At 31.6% G+C, this 23092-nt stretch overlaps 1 protein-coding gene across 1 annotated transcript in view; it reads left to right on the top strand.

Moving 5' to 3' along the window:
- Window positions 1–2829: 2829 nt before the first annotated feature.
- The window catches only part of LOC109605187 (uncharacterized), a 92518-nt gene continuing 72255 nt past the window's right edge, over window positions 2830–23092 (top strand). Inside the window, exons 1-3 of the mRNA XM_020021757.2 lie at window positions 2830–3596; window positions 3659–3978; window positions 19904–20090. Coding sequence (XP_019877316.1) covers window positions 2860–3596; window positions 3659–3978; window positions 19904–20090 — 1244 coding nt within the window. The 5' untranslated portion in view covers window positions 2830–2859. The remainder of the gene's footprint in view (window positions 3597–3658; window positions 3979–19903; window positions 20091–23092) is intronic.

The following is a 23092-nucleotide window of genomic DNA, read 5'->3' on the forward strand; positions in this document are numbered from 1 at the left end:
ATATTCTATTAGAAAGTATTCGGTATTTATATGAAAACTACATCTAAAATAAGTATAAAATTATCGTATACTAATTGTAAGTAAATCGATTTTCAATGCTTTCTTTTAGAAAGTTTCGAGCTTCCTTTACAAAAACTACCCTCAAAATATATAGAATAGTTTTAAAATTCTATTGCAAACTAAATTAATTGATTACTCGTATATGTGAAACTTCGAACTTTTCAGCCTTTTATTACAATAACATTATCAAATTAAATAAAAAAATTACTTAAATTAAAATACTTTCAAAAGTTAATTATTAGAGAAACTATTTTCAATATTTTCTAGAAGAAAGTTTTCAGTTTGAATTAATTATGTGTACAACCTTAGATTTTTCAATATTTTCATATTAAGAAGTTTGACTTTCTTTTGCAAAATAAATAAAACACTCTCAAAATTCTATTGGAAACCAATCGTGTAACATAACATTTGTACATGAATTTACAAAAATATCTGTTAGCAATAGTGATGCAAATTTTTGAATTCACTGTCTCCTTTAAACACTGTCCTAATGAAAGTGATTGCATATAAAACATACATAACATACATCGATTTAAGTCACAAAACAGGAAGTCCTATTTTAGTTTATTATGTATTTATCTGTGACAGATGTGAATCAAGTCATGTGATTGTGTGTAGGTTGTTTTATAACATAATACTAAAATTGATAATAATCTAGATTAACATGTTGCTCTCAGGTAAAATTTACTTGATTAGACCTTTTTAAAAGTTCATCAAATGGTTAATTTTGCTTGCTGTCTATTTCTTCAATTAAACTCTAATAAACGTAGAAGCGCATAGCACTTATCAAACCAGTTAACCGTCAGTTAATGTTACTATACGAAAGCTTAAGCAAATTACATTAATTTAAAATGTAGAATTTGTAACAATATTTTAAGATTTGTTTTTATAATTGGAAGCACTTCCTTAAATGTGGTATAAAGGTATATTTTGAGAAAATATTGTCTTGGAACTGGAATTATAATTGGCCTGAAATTCGTATAATTTATGAACAAGGCTATTGTGATGATTGTAAATAGCGCTATTATTAAATACGACAATAGAGTAATCCTGCTATTGAGAAAATGTGTATTATTATGAGTGCATTAAGAGGGTAAGCAAGACATTTTACTGTAATTTTACACAGTGACGAACTACGTCTTTCATTTCAGTTTCAAAATATGGTTTTTATTAAAATAATTTCTAAATCAATTTTTAATTATGTGTGTGTAAAAGTAACTTTGAAAAAATATTTTAAATAATATTAATTAAATACAATTAAAATATTTCATATTTTATTTAATAAATTATTTCTACATTTATTCATTTTGTACCTAAACACATTTAAAAAGTATATTATGTTCATTATAATTGTCTGTAATGAGCAAGGTATAAATTCAAGATATCGGCAATAATCGTTGAAAATTAGATTCAAACTCTTCAATTTATATCTATAATTCACCTAAATTTGAAGGTTTTTCTATTGGATTCAGATTGCGGTGGCCAATATAATTATATATAATTTTGACTTTGGATGCATGCTTCGGATCATTATGATTGATTGATCAGTAAAAAAGTAGTAAATTATCATTCTCTATCCATCTCTATACTCGAAACGGTTTCCAACACTTTCCTGTAATGGTCCTATACCATGAAAAAGAACCTCAAACCATAACGTTTCCTTTACCCAGTTTCAAAGGTTTTGTAGTGTATTTGGGAATCAAACTTTTACTTGAAGGGCGTCGAACGTTTTGTGTACCAACTGATCCTATTCTATTGAACATAGATTAATTATACCAAAATATTCTCTGCTAGGATAATTAATACATTTTTGTGCAAATTTTAGTCTTGTTCGGATATTAATTTTTGACACTAATGGTTTATTTAATGAAATACATCCTTGCTAGTATTATTCATTTAGTCGACGTCTGGTTGCTCTACTAGACTCACTAATATTGTATGACTCAATTAAGTTGTTTTTTATTTGCCTAGAAGGATTTTGTTTAATGTTTTCTAATTTTACGTCTGTAAAAAGAGTTGATTTTTTGTTACAACGTCGTAAATTGTATTTTCAAATAAGTGTGTTTCACTTACTTTTTAATGACATTGTAAACCATTCTTCGGAAGCATCTTAAACTTTTAGTGATATTGTGAATTTTTTCATGTTAATAATTGTTTCTTTTTTCTTAGGAATGCATTTTTTCATTGTTTCAACTAAAATCAATGCAGTAAAATAATTTGAATCCAACTAAGAATAAATTCTTTCTATTAAGATCATTGTAAAATAGTGTTACCAAACGAAAATATATCTGCCAACCGAATTAAACTAATATATGCATTTAAAGTAATATTTTCATTGTTTGGTTGGGGGACAAAAAGAAATTAATAAAAAGTATAGATTATTAGAATATATTTTTATAGACAAAATTTGAATTAAATTCTTTTATCAAATCCTATTTTTCTGACCACCACTGTAATTGTTTTCAATTGTTTTAAATAATTTATATTTTTTAAAGTCTTATTGTGTATGGATGTAAGTGAAATTAAGCGTAACAAATATAAAGTCAAAACATTAGAAACATGTGATAAAATGTTCAGGCTTATCTGTGAACAGATGGTAACACTTTTAGAAAGACACAACTTATATATGCACATATACCGCCATTTAACAAATAATGTGATAAAGTTCCCAACAACAATTGTGTTACAATTATAGCAATAACATGTTTTCTTTATTCCAGACTCGCTTAACCTACAATGTTACATATCAGAAAGACCAACTCAAATTAAAACCCGAGATACTTCAATAGACCTAAAACCATGAAGGTGAATAGTTCCGTTGATAATTTCTCCCGCAGCAGTTCTGCCAGATCGTCACGCAAATCTAACGTCGTGCTTCCCAAATCCTCCTATTCGACGCCGACACCAGGATCAGCCCCAAAAAGTCCATCGTTTAATTACCAATGCACCATGGATGCGCCCGCCCATCCGGTTTACAGTCCACAAATATCACCCAAATTGCAGTCTCCCAGTTGCTCTGGTAGAAGTTCGCAGAACGAAAGAGTGTACGGCAATAAATCGCCGAAAGTCGTTCTCGACAGTGACGGTCACGAAAGGGCTGTGTTCGACTTCAATGTAAATGGTTCGTTGAGATCACCCAGTTTGCCGCCAAAGTCACCCCGTTCTCCGAGGTTCAACTACGACGAAGAGGTGAAGGATGCACATAGTTCAAGCGATGGCGACTCGTTCAATTTACAGTCGCCGCCGAAGAACAAGCTGAGAATGTATCACAGGCAGAGATATCAGTCCTCAAAGAGCGATTCCAACAATTCCAGATCCAGTCTGGAATACCAGTCCACCACTAGACACCCGACTGGTGCCTACCAGGACATCGAATACAAGATTTGTCACTCTCTGGATTCTGACTCTCAGCAAAGCGACTTTCAGACAAGTTCGAGTTACAAGTATTCGACCGGAAGCTCCAGACATTCCTCACTCAAGGACAAAACCAGAAAGCCCAGATGCAACATTCGCACAAATCCAGGATACGATGACAGGTACTACAGAGTAATGAACCCCACAGTCCACGTCATTAATTCGCAAAAATATTTCTTTACAGATACGGCTCGAGCAAATCCATAAACGAATCCGATCGACCTGAACGTCCGATACAGAGATGCAGGAAATCAACATCAGATCTCACCGATATGACCGACGAGGCCGTCGCCACCACAATGACTTCGTTAAGTAGGCCCAGTTCACCTCGTCGCAGGAGTTCTGTGAAGGGAGGTCTGGCTTATTTGGCGTCCAGAAGGGGATCGAGAGATTCAGTTGCGTCCAACATGTCTAATGTATCGAACGAGGACATTGGGCCACTCAACTTTCAAAACACAGTCAGAGGCAGGCAACGAAGGACGTCCAACTTTTTGGAGCTTCCTGGTACGTTGGATTCACTTTATTCAATACGCTTATAAAATACTTTTATCGTTACATAAAAATGGGTGAATCCTGAGAAATGAGATCGTCCTTTAATCTCATTAACTAGTAAAATATTACCAAATCTTTTTATCAAAGGGAATGAAAAAATACACAGCGTGAATGTTAAAGAGATTATGTTTGCCATTTTTGAATGTGTTACGTTAATACTGTCAAAGTAGAAAGGCTTTCCTTCCCTAAGGAAAATGTCCTAAATACGCTTTGCGGCTTTTAGGATGTTCCAAGGAGCCTTACATCAGTCGAATTTGGGGATGTTTACACCCTCTTCGCTCATTTATTATTTAATCGTAAACATTTTTGATTGCTCCATTATGACTTGAATATTAAATATTGTTAATCATAATTAACCACTGACAAAAAAATTACTAAAATTTCCAGTGTATTTCTTTACATTTCTAAATTGAAAGGATATTCGTAACATCAACGGTCACTGTAAAAACTTCAAAAGCATCCGAAACGACTACTTCAACTTAAATTTGTGTTTACTTTTTCTTCTCGGCGTCATTTGGTTTGCATAAACTCTCCTGACAATTTATTCAGGTTCAGTTGTGCGTAATTTGACTACAAGACGATCATTTTTATATGAGGGGAAGGAAAAAACGACGACTGAGTGGCTCAACAGAGGATACGCAAGTGAGCGTGTACAGATAGGGTCGAGTTTATTTATAGATTCAAGTTTGTCCCGCAATAATGTATTTTTGAAAAGAAAATCTCAACGTATAAAGAAAATTTCGTTCGTATTTGAAATTATTGCTGTTTTATTAACAAAATAAAATCTAAATTGTATGAAGGCAACGTATTGCAATGGGAGACATTTGGTTACATTGTCCATTAAAATTTAACTATCCGTGAATAAATCGTCCGGAATGATCTTGTTGTACCGTTACGATTTATGTAAAAATTCCGCCATAAAAATCCAAAACTTGGACTACAATCATGCGACGCAATAAAACACTCCAATCCGACTACATAAAAATTCCATTTGGAATAACAAACGTTTATAACTGAAAGAATGAGCGCGATATTTCACGAAGTTAGAAGTGAATTAAGCTGTTCCCAGGTCGGTCCTTCCAAACCACATCAATTTATCTCGGTTGGCATCGTCATTTACCATTGTGTTTACTTAAGCAAATTATTTTCCTTTTTCAGCTACGTATGAAAAAATAGCTGAGAGACTGTTTATTATTTAAATTTCGCGAAGCAATAAGAATATATTATCCCCAATTTTGTCGACCTATGTAAATTTTGATTATGAAAGTTGATATTATTTGCTCACCACAAAAAAAATAACAGGTTAATTTCTGGCAAGGACAGGACGCACAAGTTCAATTTTGTCGTTTACACTTTAATAATGAAACCACTCAGTTACACAATTTAATATGATATTTTAAGAGGCTCTAATTCAATTGGGAAAACTAATATATTAAGTCACTATTAAATATTTTATTTACCATTATATGATATGACATGATTTAATCGTTCAGAAGAAATACAATCAGTGGAATGTTTTTTAATTCCTTCTCAAAATTATTTATTTTAAACATCTTTTTATTGTCTACCAATTATGTATAACATAATACTTATTTTTCGTAAAAGATATTTTAATATTTTTCTAAACTTGAGAGTGATATAGAACAGAGGAATCTTGTTAGATAATAAAAAATAAATATAAATACATACATACAAGAATCTAAGGATATTTTTATAAATTTTTAAATTTGGTTTCAAATCTTACATTAATTAATTAAAATAAAGTTTAATATTACATATTTGTTTGAACTAAATTAAAATAAAAACTGTTTGTTAAATTTAAAATATAAACATAATTCATAAATCATTAGTTTTTAACATAACATGAACCAAAATTATTTTAATCAAGAATATATGCTATATTATTCAGAAGATCTCTCAAAATCTAAAGGTTTATAAATATTGCTCATTTGTTGGAACATTATTTTTTAAAGTATGTCCCACACATGTTCTATCTGTGTGTGTGTATCTGGTGATTGTACATGCTATGGTAAAATCTCAATTCTTTTGTTATTCATTCAATTTGTCATGATATGTGGGATTTGTGGGCGATTAATAACTCTTTGGGAAATACTAAATCTCTAAGCTACCTCAATTTGCCTTAAGTCACATTGAAACTGTTCTATTGCTTGATTAATTCCTTCTTGAGTTAAATGAAGTCGTTCCAGTGAAAACAATAATTTTGATACTATAGACACTCATTAATCTGATAACAGAACATATCTACACAGTAAGGTTGTAAAACTACTCAACTTTGCTAATTATTGTAACTATACACAACGTTAAAACTCTTGCCCCCCTCGTAAAATAGAAAAAAAAAACTAATATCAATATAACGTTTACATAGAAATGAACGCAAGCAAATTGCATTTTTTTGTTATCGTGCACAATGACTATTCCCAGAGAAGTAGTGCCATTTCAGGAGGGGAATGAAATATTTTAGGGTGGTATTATACGTAGTCCACGGACATCACTAATTCATATACCACATAAATTAACAGGGAATATCTATCTCCAAAATATTATCAGATCAATTATTCAACCCATGAGAAAAGAACTGGGAGAAAATTTCATTTTTATGGACGATAATGCTCGACCTCACCGTATAAGAAATATGCAAAATGCATTAGAAGAAGCAAAGATTGAATTGGCCAGAGAACTCGTCAGATGTGAATTCGATAGAGCACGTGTGAAATATGCTAGGCCAGGCAATTTTAAGAAGATTAAATCCACCCACAACTCCTCAAGAGGTAATTGCAGCAATTCAAGAAGAATGGGCCAACATTCGGCAAGAAGACATTAATATTTTAATCCTTTCAATGTCACGCCAGATTAATTCACTGCTTTAGAACAGAAGAAGATATATAGAATATTAGAGTATCTATGTGTTTCTTTAAAGTATTTTGCAAATTAACAAAATGTCAATAAACTACTTTTTTGGTTGTAGTTTTTTTTTTATTTTTCTTTTTGCCATCATTACACCAAACCAAGCAAACATATTTAAGTTCTTAAAAATCACCTCTAAAGCAATCCCCGATGGACAAGGGCCAACGCTGGATATCTATCTCCCTCAGCAAAATAGCACTAGGCAACTTTAACATCAGTCCTGTATGCGTCTCCTCGAGACAAAGTCTATACGACCATGAAGATGTTTCTGTGTTAAATCATTAAACGCATTAAATATAAAATATATAAATGTAGTTGTTTTTCATTTTAATTAATACAATAATAAAGAATAGATATTTGTACAAGATACAATAAAAGTAAAAACAAAGAGACGTATATAATTCTAGTCGAGCTTACGTTTAAACTACTGCCTAAAAGAAACACATATTTATCAAAGTAAAAAAATGTACAAATTGTTAAGACGGGAACAGCAGACTGATTTAATGAAAATAGAAAATGTCTGGAAACTTGCAGTTGAGCTGGCTATTTAGCCTCTAAATTGCTTTGGGTTTAACGCAACGAGGAAGTTTTGAAATAAGTTACGTATGTTAAAAGTTACTAACATTGTTTCTTCACAAACATTTAACTGACTCCACTTTGTATAATTTAAGCGACACAACAACAAAAATAATTAAATTATCATAAGTCAGTGGGTCATTAAGGATATTTGCTTTTGTTGAATAATTTTGAATCCTTATGGCATAAGTTTTATAAACCAATCGTAAAATTTAATATAAGCGATAATGATGTTACACGATTAGGTTACAAATTATTAATGGCCCCTAAATTTTAACGGAAAAGTTAAAAATGCAAATTTGTGAAATATTACTCTATTAAACTACGAACTAATTTAGTTTGCAATTATTATCAAACTTCCACATTTATGTATAACTTTTCTGTTTTAATTGACGACGGTAACAAATTAACAGCAAAAAAAACCTGAAGAAACTTGAAGAAAGCTTCCTGTTCAGTTACAGCAGCTTGAATAACATAAAACAACAAATACTGTTTGTTCACTGGCGGGATGATTTGCGGAGAGATAAATAAATTTCCTTATTTACCCCGATACTACAAATACCGAACAAAGTAAAATGCTCCGGCTTTGCATCATCGATATCGTTCGGAAACAAAAACACCGATAAATCAAGAAGTCCCCGTCTACCATAACAGAAAACGTGAACGCGAATTTCTGTTTCGTATTTTCAATATTTCACAAATAAATGGTTGTCGTACGCAATTGTCGCATTAAGTTATTTAAATTCAGTGGGGGTCCTATTGGCGGGGGGATTCTAATTTCGGCGCTGTAGCTGACGTATTCCTTACAAATGCGAAATTCGAATCTAATGTGCTGAGGAAGTTTGATATATGGAGGGAAAATGTGTTCTAAAATATGCGCATAGCAATGGAATAGTTTGACCCGGGGCTTATGTAGATTTCAATATTTAAGATTTTAAAGGCGGCCATTCAATTTCATACATTTTTGTTTAAACTAAACAATTTTTTATTTGCACAATATAATAAAAGATTGATATTTATTAGATATTGGGAAAAGTAATTTTTGTTTTTGGTTTATGAATTATTATTGAAATAAATTTTTATATTATATTTTAACATTTCTGTATTAAACTTTTTATGTTATTTGAAAGCTTTTTTATGTTCAACTTGTGCTATTTATATTTTTATATATTGTATTGGGTTGGCAAGTAAGTCATTACGGATTTCACTCATTATGGCTTCAGTTGAATTTTTAGGTTTGCTGGCGTAGTCCAAATGTAAAACACATTTTGTTATTTGATAGTTGGAAATTCAGCTATCAATCAGTAAAAAAAGTTTTTTGATCGGATATTTTGCTTTTTTATTTCCGCAAAGGGAAAAACGTATCGCAAGCTCACAAAAAGTTATGTGCTGTTTATGGCGTGGAAGCCTTAAAAGAACGGCAGTTTCAAAATTGGTTTGCCAAATTTCGTTCTGGTGATTTTTCACTCAAAGATGAAAAATGCTCTGGTCGTCCAGTTGAAGTAGATGACGACCTAATCAAAGCAATAATCGATTCAGATCGTCACAGTACAACACGTGAGATTGCAGAGAAGCTTCAGGTATCACATACATGCATTGAAACTCACTTAAAACAACTTGGCTTGTTCAAAACCTCGATACATGAGTTCTTCACGAACTGAAGGAAACGCATTTAACGCAACGCATTAACCGCCGCGATTTGCTTAATAAACGTAATGAAAATGATCCATTTTTAAAACAACTGATAACTGGCGATGAAAAATGGGTTGTTTACAACAATATCAAGCGGAAAAGACCGTGGAGCAGGCCATGTGAACCAGCTCGTCAGGTATTCATCAAAAGAAGATTTTGTTATCAGTTTAGTGGGATTATAAAGGAATTGTCTACTTTGAACTCTTACCACCCAACCGAACGATCAATTCGGTTGTCTACATTGAACAACTAATGAAATTAAACAATGCAGTTGAAAAAAAGCGGCCCGAATTGACAAATCGAAAAGGTGTTGTATTCCATCATGACAATGCAAGGCCACACACATCTTTGGTCACTCGGCAAAAATTATTGGAGCTTGGTTGGGATGTTTTGCCACATCCACCATATAGTCCTGACCTTGCATCATCTGATTATTTTTTATTTCGATCTTTACAAAACTCCTTGAATGATAAAAATTTCAATAATGATGATGATGTCAAATCGTACCTGATTCAGTTTTTTGCTAATAAAAACCAGAACTTGGGATTATGATGCTGCCTGAAAGATGGCAAAAGGTCATTTATCAAAATGGGCAATACATTACAGAGTAAAGTTATTTAGTTCTTTGAAAAAATTGTCTTTGATTTTCTAAAAAAAATCCGCAATTACTTAGTTGCCAACCCAATATTTAAAACATTTTTTGTTAAAAAGTGCTGAAATTTCAAAAAAGAACTTGAGACAAAAGAAGTCGCCTCTCTCTCTCTCTCTCTCTCTTTCTGGGAAGAATGCTGTAAATAATGAATGAATTCAAAATGAACAACATCAAGGTTGTTCCGAAACCTATATTAATAAAGAAATTAAGATCATACAAAACTCTCGTGCCAGTTGAACAAATGGATTTAATCATTCATAAATTAAGTGCTTCTTACACGTAACGCAAATGAGCCTATTGTCACATATGACAAAAAATGGATTGAAATTCTCGCTGGTAAAACTGATAAACTTAGTGGAAGAGTACTCAAATAGAGTCTCAACTCAAAGAAGATTTTTTTGACTGTATGGGGGACAGCGTGTGGAATTTCGATCAATGCATCTGACTTCTGCTCACAAATTGACCAAGTTAATCAAAAACTTACTCAAAGACGAGGTTTCTTTAGTCAATAGAAAATACGTTCTGCTTTTAGTTGACAACGCAGAACATGTCTTCTTAGAGACATAAAGAAAGTTTCAAAATATTATATTCTACCTCACCTACCATATAGTTTAGGTACATTATCTTTCATATGAAGAGCAGCTTTAGACATTTTCATTTACCTTCATAAAAGTATATGTTTAAATATCCATATTATTGTGTGTGTTATATTTGATAAAAACAATACAGCAATATAATTGTTTATTAGTAGGTTTAGTTAGGTATTTAAAAAAATTCAAGGATCAAAAGTAGAGCAACTATAAAATGAATCAACCTTACGAACATTTAACCTTCCTCTATTTAGAATCTAATAGCATATCCATTATTACCAATAACTTCTAAACACCTTTTTTTCATTGATTTCAATTTTTAATATAATCGTTCGATATTTCTTTCCACTGATTTTGAACTTCTTCGTAGAGTTCATTCGAATTTAGCAGTCTTTTTGCATGGAATTTCGGATCAATTTTATTCCAAACGTTTTCAATTGGATTGAGGTCTATGCCTTGTGCTGGCCAAGATATGTATTCCATGAGAAGTCTTTAACTAACTTGGACGTGTGTTTCGCATCATTATCGTCCTGGAAGGTCCACCTTAAACTAATGTTATCTTCGGTAAATGGAAGCATATTATTCTCTAAAATGTCACGATAAACGAAAAGATCTCCATCTATCTTAACTAGTGAGGCCATGGCAAACCCAGAAAAATATCCTCAAACTATAACGTCTTGTCCACAGTAGATCTAGTGTACTTGGGATTATATCTTTCATTAATTGATCTTTTCATCAATGAAATACCAGATTTGAATAATTGGAACCGGCTTTTAAAGGAAAACAAAATCGTTTTCCGTTGCCCATCTGTCCAATTCACATGTTCTCTTGCAAAACATAGTCTCGCTCGGGTTTCTTCGCTGATTTTCTACCATAAAGACATGGATGGAGAGTTTCTTTTAGTCTTCGTTTTATGGTACTCACCGACACACCAGAACTTTTCTACAATTTGTTGTTTAGTTTGTTCCGATGAATTGACACCTCTAGGCATTTTTAGCTTGGTCATAGAAATAAATTATAAAATGTATTGAATAATGGTGTCGTTGCTTTACTGGTGAATCCCGCTTGGAATAAAAAAGTTATATAAAAACTATCTCAATAACGATAATAATTATAAAATTAATTTAAATTCTTCTTCTTCTTCTGATATAATGATTATGTTTTTTAATTTGTTGCTCTACTTACGAGTGATATGTATTATTTTGTTGTTTTATAAATTCTAATTTAGTACTTATTGGATGGAAGATTGAACAAATTACATCATTAAAGAAAATACACAGAAAAATTATATGTTAAAAATAAAGCAATAATGTATTTACTTTTTTAACTGACTATATTAACTAACTAATAAAATGGGTCCACTTTAATTGTACTTGATTTTATATATAGACAGTGATTATTTTATTAATTTCTATAAAATTCCATAAAAAGATATAGAAGAAAAAAATTTAAATGTTTTTAAATAAATCATACAATGTGCAATCAATTTATTATTGATTTTAGTAGTGTTCGTAATGGTATTTGTCAAAATTTGTTGGAATAATTATGCTTAGACGTAAATTATCTCCAGGTGAGAAGGGCAAAGCAATTGGAATGTTGAAATCTGGAGTCAATCTGGCTTTACTTGAGCGAAATCAAAGCGTTGCAGACAAGGTAACAACCGTAAATGAAAACCGATATTTGCGATTGAGAGGCAGTGGGGACTGCACAGCGTCATCCTCGCCAACTGGCTGGCTAGCTAGAAAACACTGCAGGAGCTCGTATTGTGTCAGTTATGTCACGCAGACGCTTGTCACATGCTGAGCACATGAAGACCATTGTGACGTTTGCACTTGACTCACGACAATAAGCCAGAACGATTGGAATGAGCGAAGTCACATCATAATGGATGGAGGAATAGAAATTTATACTTTTCACAGATGAAAGATGTATCCAATATACACAAAAGACGTTTGCAATTGAATCATGACTAAGCCACAACGATTGGAAGGAGTAAAGTCACATCAGATTGGATGGAAGAATGGAAATTTATAATTTTCACAGATGAAAGAAGAATCGAGCTGTATAAAGATGATCATCGGTTTACATCTGGTCGAGACACGAAATTGTCGAAGTGTTCAAGAATTTTATCCATCTCAAAGAAGTTCCATTATGGTATAGGGATGAGTTTGTTATAATGATCGTACAGAATTGTACATATGTCAAGCCAGGATGACCGGTCAAATATACACAAAAGTCATATATTACCAAATTTTCAACCTGATCTTCCACATCGTTCAGGAACTCCACCCACCCTAATACTCTACCAGAGCTTCAAGTAATAATTTAGCCGACATGTACCAATATACTCCAAGAAGAATTGAATAAAAGGTGTGCAGAAGAAGTGTCAAGCAATGGTCATAGAGGACATACAATAAAAAATAAAAATTGCTGATTTGTGGCGTCTATTTTTACTAAGTTAATTAAATTTTTTTTTCTTTTTTCATGAGAAGAAATTTAAAAAAAATTAAAACATTGCGATTTTACATAATTTTTTCAACGTCACTAACATTTGAACTCAAGTTTAAATAAATGCAACTAACCTGGTACTTGAAAATACAATAAACGTCAATCTCAAGAAAGACACTCCAACAGGTATCATTCTATTTCTGAACAAGCTCGTTATTAAAAGATAATGCAATTACTGTGACTGTCGAAATTGTAGGCTTAAAGAACCTTGATTACGGAATGGTTGTTTGAAAGCGATAAAGACAGTTAATTATAGTGTTACTAATTATTGCTCCGAGGAAAAGGCATTTGTATATATTATCCCTACGCCGTAGCAAAATCAATAAAACACAATGCGAAGATGATACGATTCTCAAATGTATTAAATGTTCTGGTTTCGTAAAGCTTTCTTCATTTTAAATGGATGAAACGCTTAATTAAAGGCTTTTATTTTAATTTCGTTGAATTATATTGTAGCGCCTGAACCTTTTGCAACATTCGCATTGTTTCAAACGTTCTTAAGTCTATTAATTCTCAATAGGTGCTAACACCCGACGTTATTCGCCGAGTGTAATAATTCTAATAGCAATAAAGTTGGGATGATGGTAGTTAGCAAAAGGTCAGGGAACTATGTCGGGCACACAGTTTCAGACTAATAAACGAGTCGGAGCCTATTGGCAAACAGTTTTCAATATAAGGGGGTGGTTCATCCGAATTCGTAACAATCTGTAAATGGATTTATTATTAGATATAAGTGGAACACGAATATTAATCCATCTATTGCATTTCATCAACAAAGACAAATGGAAATTCACAGCACTCATTAATATCCATTTAATTCGCGTGAATGTGAATACCAACCAAAGCTCATTCATTAAACACTTTTATTATATTAAAATGTATTTTTCGAGAAACAAAATATAATAATATAATGGTAGAGCCAATTTAATTAAAAATGATAGCATTTAAAGAGTTTAAAGTAACGTTTGACACAAGACACAACTGAGGAATGTTCGTTCAAAACCAGACATGTTCACTTTTTATATGAAATGCCAATTATATAAATTGCCAATATCTTTGCTGGATTCTGTCAAGTCTTTCCATCAATTTGTTAAAAAGCGAGTTTATTCCATTTAAATCTACATGTAAATGTCGATAGTACAGTCACACACGTTCAATTTAAAATTGGATTCAGTGAATCTGTTATAACAATCATTTTTATATATTATTATTAAGGAAGACACAAAATAAATAAGATAATTGTTCTTGAGAATACAGTTTTTTATATAAGTCAGATGTTATTTACATAGAGCCTAGAAAAAACGGCATGTACTTACCTTCAATATAATTTACTTTTTAAAATTTAATTTTTGTGTGGATATAATTGAAGCGACAAATTAAAAAACTTTTATTAATTATCATCGATAGTTTTCCAAACAGTTGCCTCTAATCTTACTTCGGAGAGATATCAATTTGTTTTACACCACTTTTTTTTTTAAAGATCGATTTCACAAACTTTAATGTTTGTAAAATCACACAATTAAGATACCCTGTGGAATTAATTTTTTAACAAAGAGAAATAAATTTTTAATGGTGTTAACGATAATATATGAATAAGTTCATCTCGCTTCAAAAATGTCCAACAAAAACGATTATTGAACTATAATAATAATAAAAATTGTTGTGTATTCACACTGAATATATTTTAACATTTTGCATAGCTTTAGAGACTAAATAAGGTAGAAATAAAATAATTATAAAATGTATTCTTCTGTACAATGAAAGTCTCTTCTATTAAGTTAATACTGTATATGCCATTTTTCTATTACTGATTAGTCAATATTGTTTTATCATTAATATTCACATGTAGAATGGGGATATCCTGCTTAGGTCAGCACAATATTTTAGATAATTTTTTAGTACCAACCTTAATAGGCAAGAATTTCTAAATGTCTACAAGAGAATTTTGTTTAATAACACTCAACAATAAGGTTTAGATGAAAATGATAGAGAATAACTAAACGAATCAGAATTAGAATGTGACTGTATGGTCAGGCATTGATTCAATGAAGTGATCTATTTCTTCTTGAGGTATAGTATCCCAAACTACCTATACTTCATGTCTTAGATCCTCTAAAGTCCATGGGGGTTGCAGTAAATTTCCTTTCTACTCATTATATCCTAAACATGTTGGTGAAAGGTCGGGAGATCTGGCTAACCATGACATCAGATTCAATGAGTCTCTTCAAAAAAGTTTAAACTACCCTTGGCAACATGGGACAGAGCTTATATTGCTGAATTATTGTATCCCTTGGTTCGATTAAAGTAAGGAAGAACATTCGGTTCTCCTCGTTCTTGAAGATAACATTGCGCTGTCATGTTGCTTCTTATAAGCACTAAAGGTTAGCATGAGCATTAGGACGCCATAACATAACCCCCATTGTTCGATGTACATGTTGCTCAACATCAAACTGAGGTTGACGTATTTCTCGTCGTATGACTCTTTTTCGCCTGTCATGTCCACCCAAGCAGAATCGGCATTCAATCAGAGAAAATGACTGGATACCATTCTAGGTTCCTATGTTGTCGTTCTCTACACCACTGTAGTTGTTGTCTGTAAAACTCAGCAGTCAGAGGTAGCAAAAAATGATGACGATAAAGTCCAAATGACCTGATATGATAGTAAACCGTTCGAACACTTACAACATGCCCTTGTTCTCCTAACCACTCATCTGCCAAAGATCTAGTTGTCGAAAATCGGTCTCTGTAGGCCATAAGTCTTAGACGTCGATCTTGAACTACATCTGTGCCCTTTCGACGTCTGGTGTCTACTCCTCTCCTATTTTGCGCATCATCAAATTACGTTTGACAACATCTCAACAGTAGTTTGATTGCTGTTAATGCGATTACCGATTTGTTAGTCAAATTCACTTATCTGTCGATAAATTTCAAGTACTCGCGTTTTGGGCATTTTAACATTACTAAACATCGATATTGGATCCAACTTAATTTTTTAAAATAACAAAAAAAAAAACGAATAACAAAATTTATCAGAATTTGTAGTAAGTTTACATGAGAAAACCTACACCAAACATTACTAAATTATTGAAAATAATTCAAGAAATTACATCGTTAAGTGATTTGACCATCTCTTGAGAAAGTGAAATCAAAAGACATTTTATAAAGCAGGTCTAGGGATGTTGTTAAATTACTCTGGTAATTGTAAATATTAGATTATAGTGAGCGACATTTTTCGTTCCAACTCACGTTATTTAAAACAATTTTGTTGGGCGTTATAATTAACTAATAAATTTCGAAAAAGAAAATGATTTAGGTATCTACAGCACAAGGTGTTAAAGTGTATAAAAATGAATCACCATCTTTTATTTTATCCATTCAACACGTACCTCGCGGATATTTCATTGGGAAAAAGTAAACAAACACGTATTCGGTATGGGTTGTCACAAGCGCTTCATTTTCCGCTGTTAATAACATTATGTAGAACAATATTTTGGCACGTGAAGTTACATTACATTTTTTAAAAATACATCAAAAACACGTTTAAATGAAACTATCCAAAAACTTTTATATTCTTCGGTTAATTTAATTATTTTAATACTAATATGTGTAAAATTAATCTGGCCCTCAAAACTATTTTATTGTGGGGTTTTTGATTATGAATTCACGTTCCACGTATGTAGCGTAACGATCGTCTGTCTGAAAACTCCTGAATTCATATATCGAACCTGCAGGAGTATTATTCATATAAATTCATTTGACGGTTGCATTCATTAAACGCAAGTTTGAATGTGCTGTAATTATGTGGAATTCTCTTTGCAACATTTGCAATAATTGTCGCAGTCAGAATTTATCCAGCCAGAGAAACTGTCTCTACTTTCATCACGCTACAGTTTATAATCTGTAGGAGTAGGAGTCAATTGTTCTTGTTTAAAACAGCCAGAGATTTTAATAATTGCTAATCACTTAGCACTTAATTTTAAATTGATTCAGAAGTATCCGTGCCAATCTGGATATTAAATACCCAATTCGTATCGTTTTAATAATCTTTTTTCATTTTCTGAATTTGAAGAAGCAATTGGAGCTATCTTTCTTGATCATTTATTATTTGATTTAATTTTATTTTGTAAAAAATTTATGCAGTGAATATATATTTTTGTTATAATAATATATACAGGGTAATTCACTTAAATGATTCATTAGAAGTTTGTAAAGCACTAAAAGAGACAAACATCTGAAATTCTGGTTGCTGTCATAACACCTATTCTAAAACATGGTCTAAAAATTTTAATTAAATCAAATTAAATTAAAAAATATTTATTAAATTTAAAGTATAAATACGAGAAAGTTAATTCACATATCATTAGCAAAAAAATAAAAACATCTCTTGGGCATAGACAAAACAAGGGGGTCAATATTATTTTGAGGATATCGGTTCAATCTGTATACAAAACCTCTCCAAATATTATGACGTTGTGAATATTGATCATTTGTGGAGGAATTATTCTTCGAGTCATATCTCATCAGAGTAAGTCTGCTGATACCATAGTAAAGAATCAATTATTCAAAATTGTCACCAATAGCACCCGTAAATGAGAGGACAATTGTTTACAGAATTTTATATAAATATTACTACGTCTTTAAAAACTCATTTGGGAAAACGAGATAAGTTATTCCGCCAATAATGATACCACTCCGAACCATTGTATGTAAACACTCCCTTGATATGCCTAAGACGTTTCAAATTTCCAAATCCTTTCCTTCTCAGTCCTTAATGATTCTCAATTTTGAATGTCTTCACATCATTCCAATCTTGCCTCGCAATTGCCTTTAGTAAGAGGTGAACATCTTATTGGACTTCTAGAATATAAATTGGCTTCATGTAATCTGTTTGTTACATTATCTCGTCTAACTACTAACAAACAATATGTACTTACTGTAATTCCGTTATTTACTCAAGTGTTCTAAGAAAATGTTATCTTCGATCAGTTAATATCGATTGTGAATTACTGTTCAGTCACTGGACCAGGAACTGGATGCTGTTCAGTTATTGACTTCGAAGACTACCTTTTCTCTAAATCGTTTCCTCAATCGTTAAATGACTTTTCTCCATCGTAAGATTTTGATACAATAGACAGACACGTAGTATGAAATAATGGAAATAAATCGTAAATGTTTGAATAGTTTATGCTTACTTTTTTTTAAACGAGGCAGCGTTTTTATACATAACAACTTTAAATTTCAATACGGATAATAAGAACATGTTTAAAAGATTAAAAATAATTAATATTTGCAACGAAAAGTAGATTTTAATATTTTATCTGTATTTTTTTAATATCTTTAAAGTTTACTTTATGTATGTATTTTGTTTCATATATATTGTTTCTCTTAAACCGGAATTCCATCAGACTCCGGTTTTCAAAAAATAAAAACATTTTTAAAAGCTGTAAATGTTTTCAGTGACAATTGAATTGAGGTCCTTTAGACTGGCGGAAAGATCAAAAGGTTTCTCTTATTCTTGTTCTCGTACCTTGTTGCCTCTGATAGAGACGACAAGTCGGAATTCGTAACCTTCAAGTGTATTGCCAGAACACCTAGTTTTGTGTTTATAAATGGTGCGAGTACAATTGTTGTTATTTTCAATCCCTTTGACGGAAATACGGTTTCCAGATTGTATTATGTTTTACTTTTAAACACCGCCAGCCAATAAAATTTATTGTTTTTATTTAACGTATAAATAGAAGTTCATTCAGCTAACTAACCCATCAGAGGTTATCGACTTAAAAAGAAATATCAAAAAGTCTTATGTCTCTGGAAATATTCAATTAAATTATTGAGTATGCTAAAATTCTGAAATGCTCCAATTGAAATAAGAAAGTTATTGGCATTTGAAGTAAGAAAAGAAAAAACAAATAGAAATTATCTTGATTAATTTTTTGGAATACTATTAGCTCCTTTGAAAAAATTAAATATATAAAATAGGTGTACAGAAAATATAAAATAATAAATAAATAAAAGAAGTAATATCACACTCTAACTGCAACCAAAATTTAACATTGGTCTCTCTATAAACCTTTATTGATTCGGCTGGATTGGTGAATATATTTGCACCAAGTAAACTCTTGTTCTCAAATGAAATGGAGTATAATTGCCAATTTATGTTTTATTCAGCATCCGACGTGAAAGGAATACCTAAAAATCGACAAACAAAACCCAGGTATAGGTATACGAAAAGAGTAAACCGTAAAATAAACTCAAGCGATAATACCCTTTCATTTTTGCGTCCAATATTTCATCCAATACCCGCAAGACGTATCCAGCAAATATGAAACATCCACCGTAATAAATACGGCGGTTCCAGTCGCAACTCCCGATATTTACATACGGGAACGCGAGTCTCACCGAGATAATACATCACTTTATCATTTCATCTTAACTGACGTGGATGTATGACATGAACGTGATCCTGATTTCGCCTTGTACCAGTATTATAAAATATTCAGAAGAAAAACTAAGCTGTCTGTCGGTTGTTTCGAACGTATAGACGAATATAAAATGCTCAAGTTGAGACAGGTGTCTGTCTGAATTCATTCCGATCCTTTTTTCCACTATTTGTTGATCCCATAAATGGAAGGGGGAGAAAAATGAATTGCGTTCAGGTATATGTTTAAATACACAAGTATCTAGATCAATTTTAGGTCGGGATATAAGATTCGTACTAGAATACCTTTTAGTTTTTCTGGTTGAGGTGTCTAAATGTAATTAAATGCAAATTAATGGTTATAGTCACAATAATTAAAAAACACTCAGTAATGTCTTGAGAAATGCGAAAAATATCCGTATCACAACTAATCACCTTCGGAATCTCTTGACATAAAACACAAAGCAACCACGACGCTTTAGTAAGACAATGAGTGTAGCTCGTATTGTTTTGCAGTTCCAGACCACATAAGGCCGAGAGTCTGCTCGTTACCGGAGAAGGCCTACAATCCGAGACTGAGTGACGACATCTATCGACTGAGGACCTTCAGTATTACCAATAAAGGAGGAGTTGTTAACTGCGGGGACTCCATCATTAACCGGAGGTCCAGGTCTAATACCAGTGTCAATTCCACGGCCAGTAGGTAAGCACTTTTAATTAACTTTATATATATATAATATATATTTTAACAGCATTCCTTAATTTTTTAATAAACTTATCCAATTAAAATACCGTCGGAAATTGAATGATGAAAACTGATACCATTTGTATTTTAAATAAACGCGATCTTATCTATTTATTTAGTCTATTTCGGTTAATTAAATGGCTGTTATTGTTTTCATTTCCCAACTGATCACATTCAATTACCTTACGCTTCTTGATTACACAACACAAGTTATTAAGTTTCTCTTGCTCTAGAGTAAATATTTTAGCACTGGTTTAGAGTGAAAATATAGAAACTTTCCCTCATATTTTTTAGACCAACTTGAGTGCACTATATATACTATTAATGATTTTCAATGATTTTTGTCATTTCAATATTTTTTTGCAATAGTAATTTCACATTTTTAGTGAGCTTAGTTTACATTATTACATTTATTTTCTACAGATTAGTTAAACATTGGTTTAATACAAAATCTTTTATCAGCTGCAACTATAATCTGATCTTTTTATCTGAACGAAACGAATTAGGTACAGTTGCAAAGCGTAATTTAATTGCTTTTCTATTGAAATTTTTTGTCAATCAGATTCAAGGTTCACTCTGGAGACTAATTTAAGCAAAATCATATATTGAAAAACACAAATATACAGAGTTGTTTGTTAAAGAGTATAAAAAAAAAAATTATTGTTTGCTAGAGCTTTTTTATAAAGAATATTTTAAGCTATATTTATTTATAATAAAAATTTATATAATAGAAAAACTTTCATCAGCTGAAACTGAAGTATCCTTACAACGCCTAATTTAATTGACTAAATTTCTTCTCAACTGAGCTCGCCGTTCACCCTAGAAAAACACAAACATATAATATACAGAGTCACCCACCAAAGATGAAACACCTCTGCAGATATTATTGAAAAATAATTTTAATATCTCTGTAGGCATCAATCTACAGAAGAAACAATTAATTAAAGCTTGGAGAACATTTTTTAAAGCATGTATTTAACTTTTTGTTGGTATTATTCGTGTTCAGCACACCCAAATTACCTTAAAAAAATGGGACAGAAAATATCCAAAACTGAAATTTGTAAACAAGTGTAATTGTTATTTGTCTAGCCTTATTTATCATGCAAATGTTAAAAAATGTTCCAATTAATAATGTGGTAAAAAAGCATAAACATCCAATTTGTCGTGTTGCAGTATCCGTCAGAGCCGTGAAGTGTTCGTACTCAACAGCACCGGTATTGATTCGATCAGACAATAATAAAACTTAATATGAAATTGTAATGACCCGTATTGCGACCGTCTTCGGTCTTATTGGTCCGTTTCCGATTTGAAACGAGCATCGATGCATGAAGTCGATGCAATTTCCCCACTGGAAACTCAGCTTTCAATTCTTTTCGATGTTAACCGGAACTGGCGACACACTTATTCCAACTAATCTAGTCTCGTTAACTGTGTTCGTATGGCGCAAAACTCGTAATCATATATCGATTGTTTTTCAAGTGTTTATTTTTACGATGTGGATATTGAATTTAATACTGATCATAGAATTCACTGCATTGCGGGGTGTTAACTTTTTTTAAGTATAAATGAGTATAATCCACATTGTTACGGAGGTTGTTTGTTTGAAACATAAATAAAATTCAAGAAAACCCACGCAAATGTCTTCTTAATTTAAAACTCACTATATTGTATGCCACTAAGCTTTCGTCTACAAATATATTATCATTATTACAATACTCTATGTAATGTAATGTAATAATATAAAATAGTATCCAATTATTCTTTTTTATTCGTATTCTTTGTAGCATCTGTACATAGAGCCCCAAAAAGGAATAAAAAGTTGTTAAAAAATTGCCTTCGCTACTTACGTAGTAATTTACGTTTTTAACTTTTAACTTTTTTTTTTGTTCGAACACTGAAAAATTGGTTCCTAGACACCTTTAAAAAATACTCTCCAAAAAAGAGCTCTTAATTTTAATAGGAAGGTCCTCTCCATCTCTGTTTTCTATTTTTTCTCCAGTGGCAAAATCCATATCGTGCTATTATTTTATGGAATTTTTTTGTTATTTTATATATCAAACAATTTACAACAAATGAAAGTTGTAAATGACGTAGCAGAGCGTGGAGTGGCATTGGTATCTGAATACAACCTATGCTTGACAAAAAAGGAAAAGCAGTTCCAATATTTATTGCAAGTTGTTAAAGAATATTGAGCAAAATATCCTAATTGTAATAAAAGTCAATATTTATAATTAAAACTAAAAAAATATGTATTTTTTTTAAAGTAATATATTCGTATTAATATTGTATCAAAATATAAAATTTCGTATAGTGAAATGGAACTCTTTTTCTTGTATATTGTATGTATGTATTTCGATTGGCTCTGCGAATATTGTTCGTAATCCAGCAATTAAAAAACTGGAAGTGGCGATATCATTATGGATCGAAGACCGCAAGCGTGGATTACAAGACCTTTAAACTTTAAAACAGTTATAGTTTTGGACAATGCACCAGGTCATCCTCGCGAACTTGAAACTATGCATCCAAATATAAAAGTAACATTTTTACCAAGGAATAATCCAGGCCTTTAAGCTCTATTACAATAGTCGAACTTTCAAAATTATATTGTATAATATGGAATGTGATTCTGATATGAATGTTATGGAATGCTGCGAAATACATCGTAAACATAAAAGAATCATTGGAAGAACTGAAGCATACATACACATTGAAATTATGCTGTAAAAATCAGTGGCCTGCTCTAACTGAGGAAAATGATGAAGAATTTGTGTAATTTGCAAAAATTATTTTATATAACACAATGTTCGAGATGTTTCAAATTTTATAACTCAGATCCAAACTCAATACCATAGTTGAAATTTTGGGATTTGTTGGAAACATACACTAACTTCTCTGAAATTTTGCAGCTCCGAGAAAAAAGTTACAGCCATCTAAAAATAGCAATTAGCTTTAGATGACTG

The sequence above is a fragment of the Aethina tumida genome, chromosome 1 (assembly GCF_024364675.1).
Source record: "Aethina tumida isolate Nest 87 chromosome 1, icAetTumi1.1, whole genome shotgun sequence".
Taxonomy (NCBI): domain Eukaryota; kingdom Metazoa; phylum Arthropoda; class Insecta; order Coleoptera; family Nitidulidae; genus Aethina; species Aethina tumida.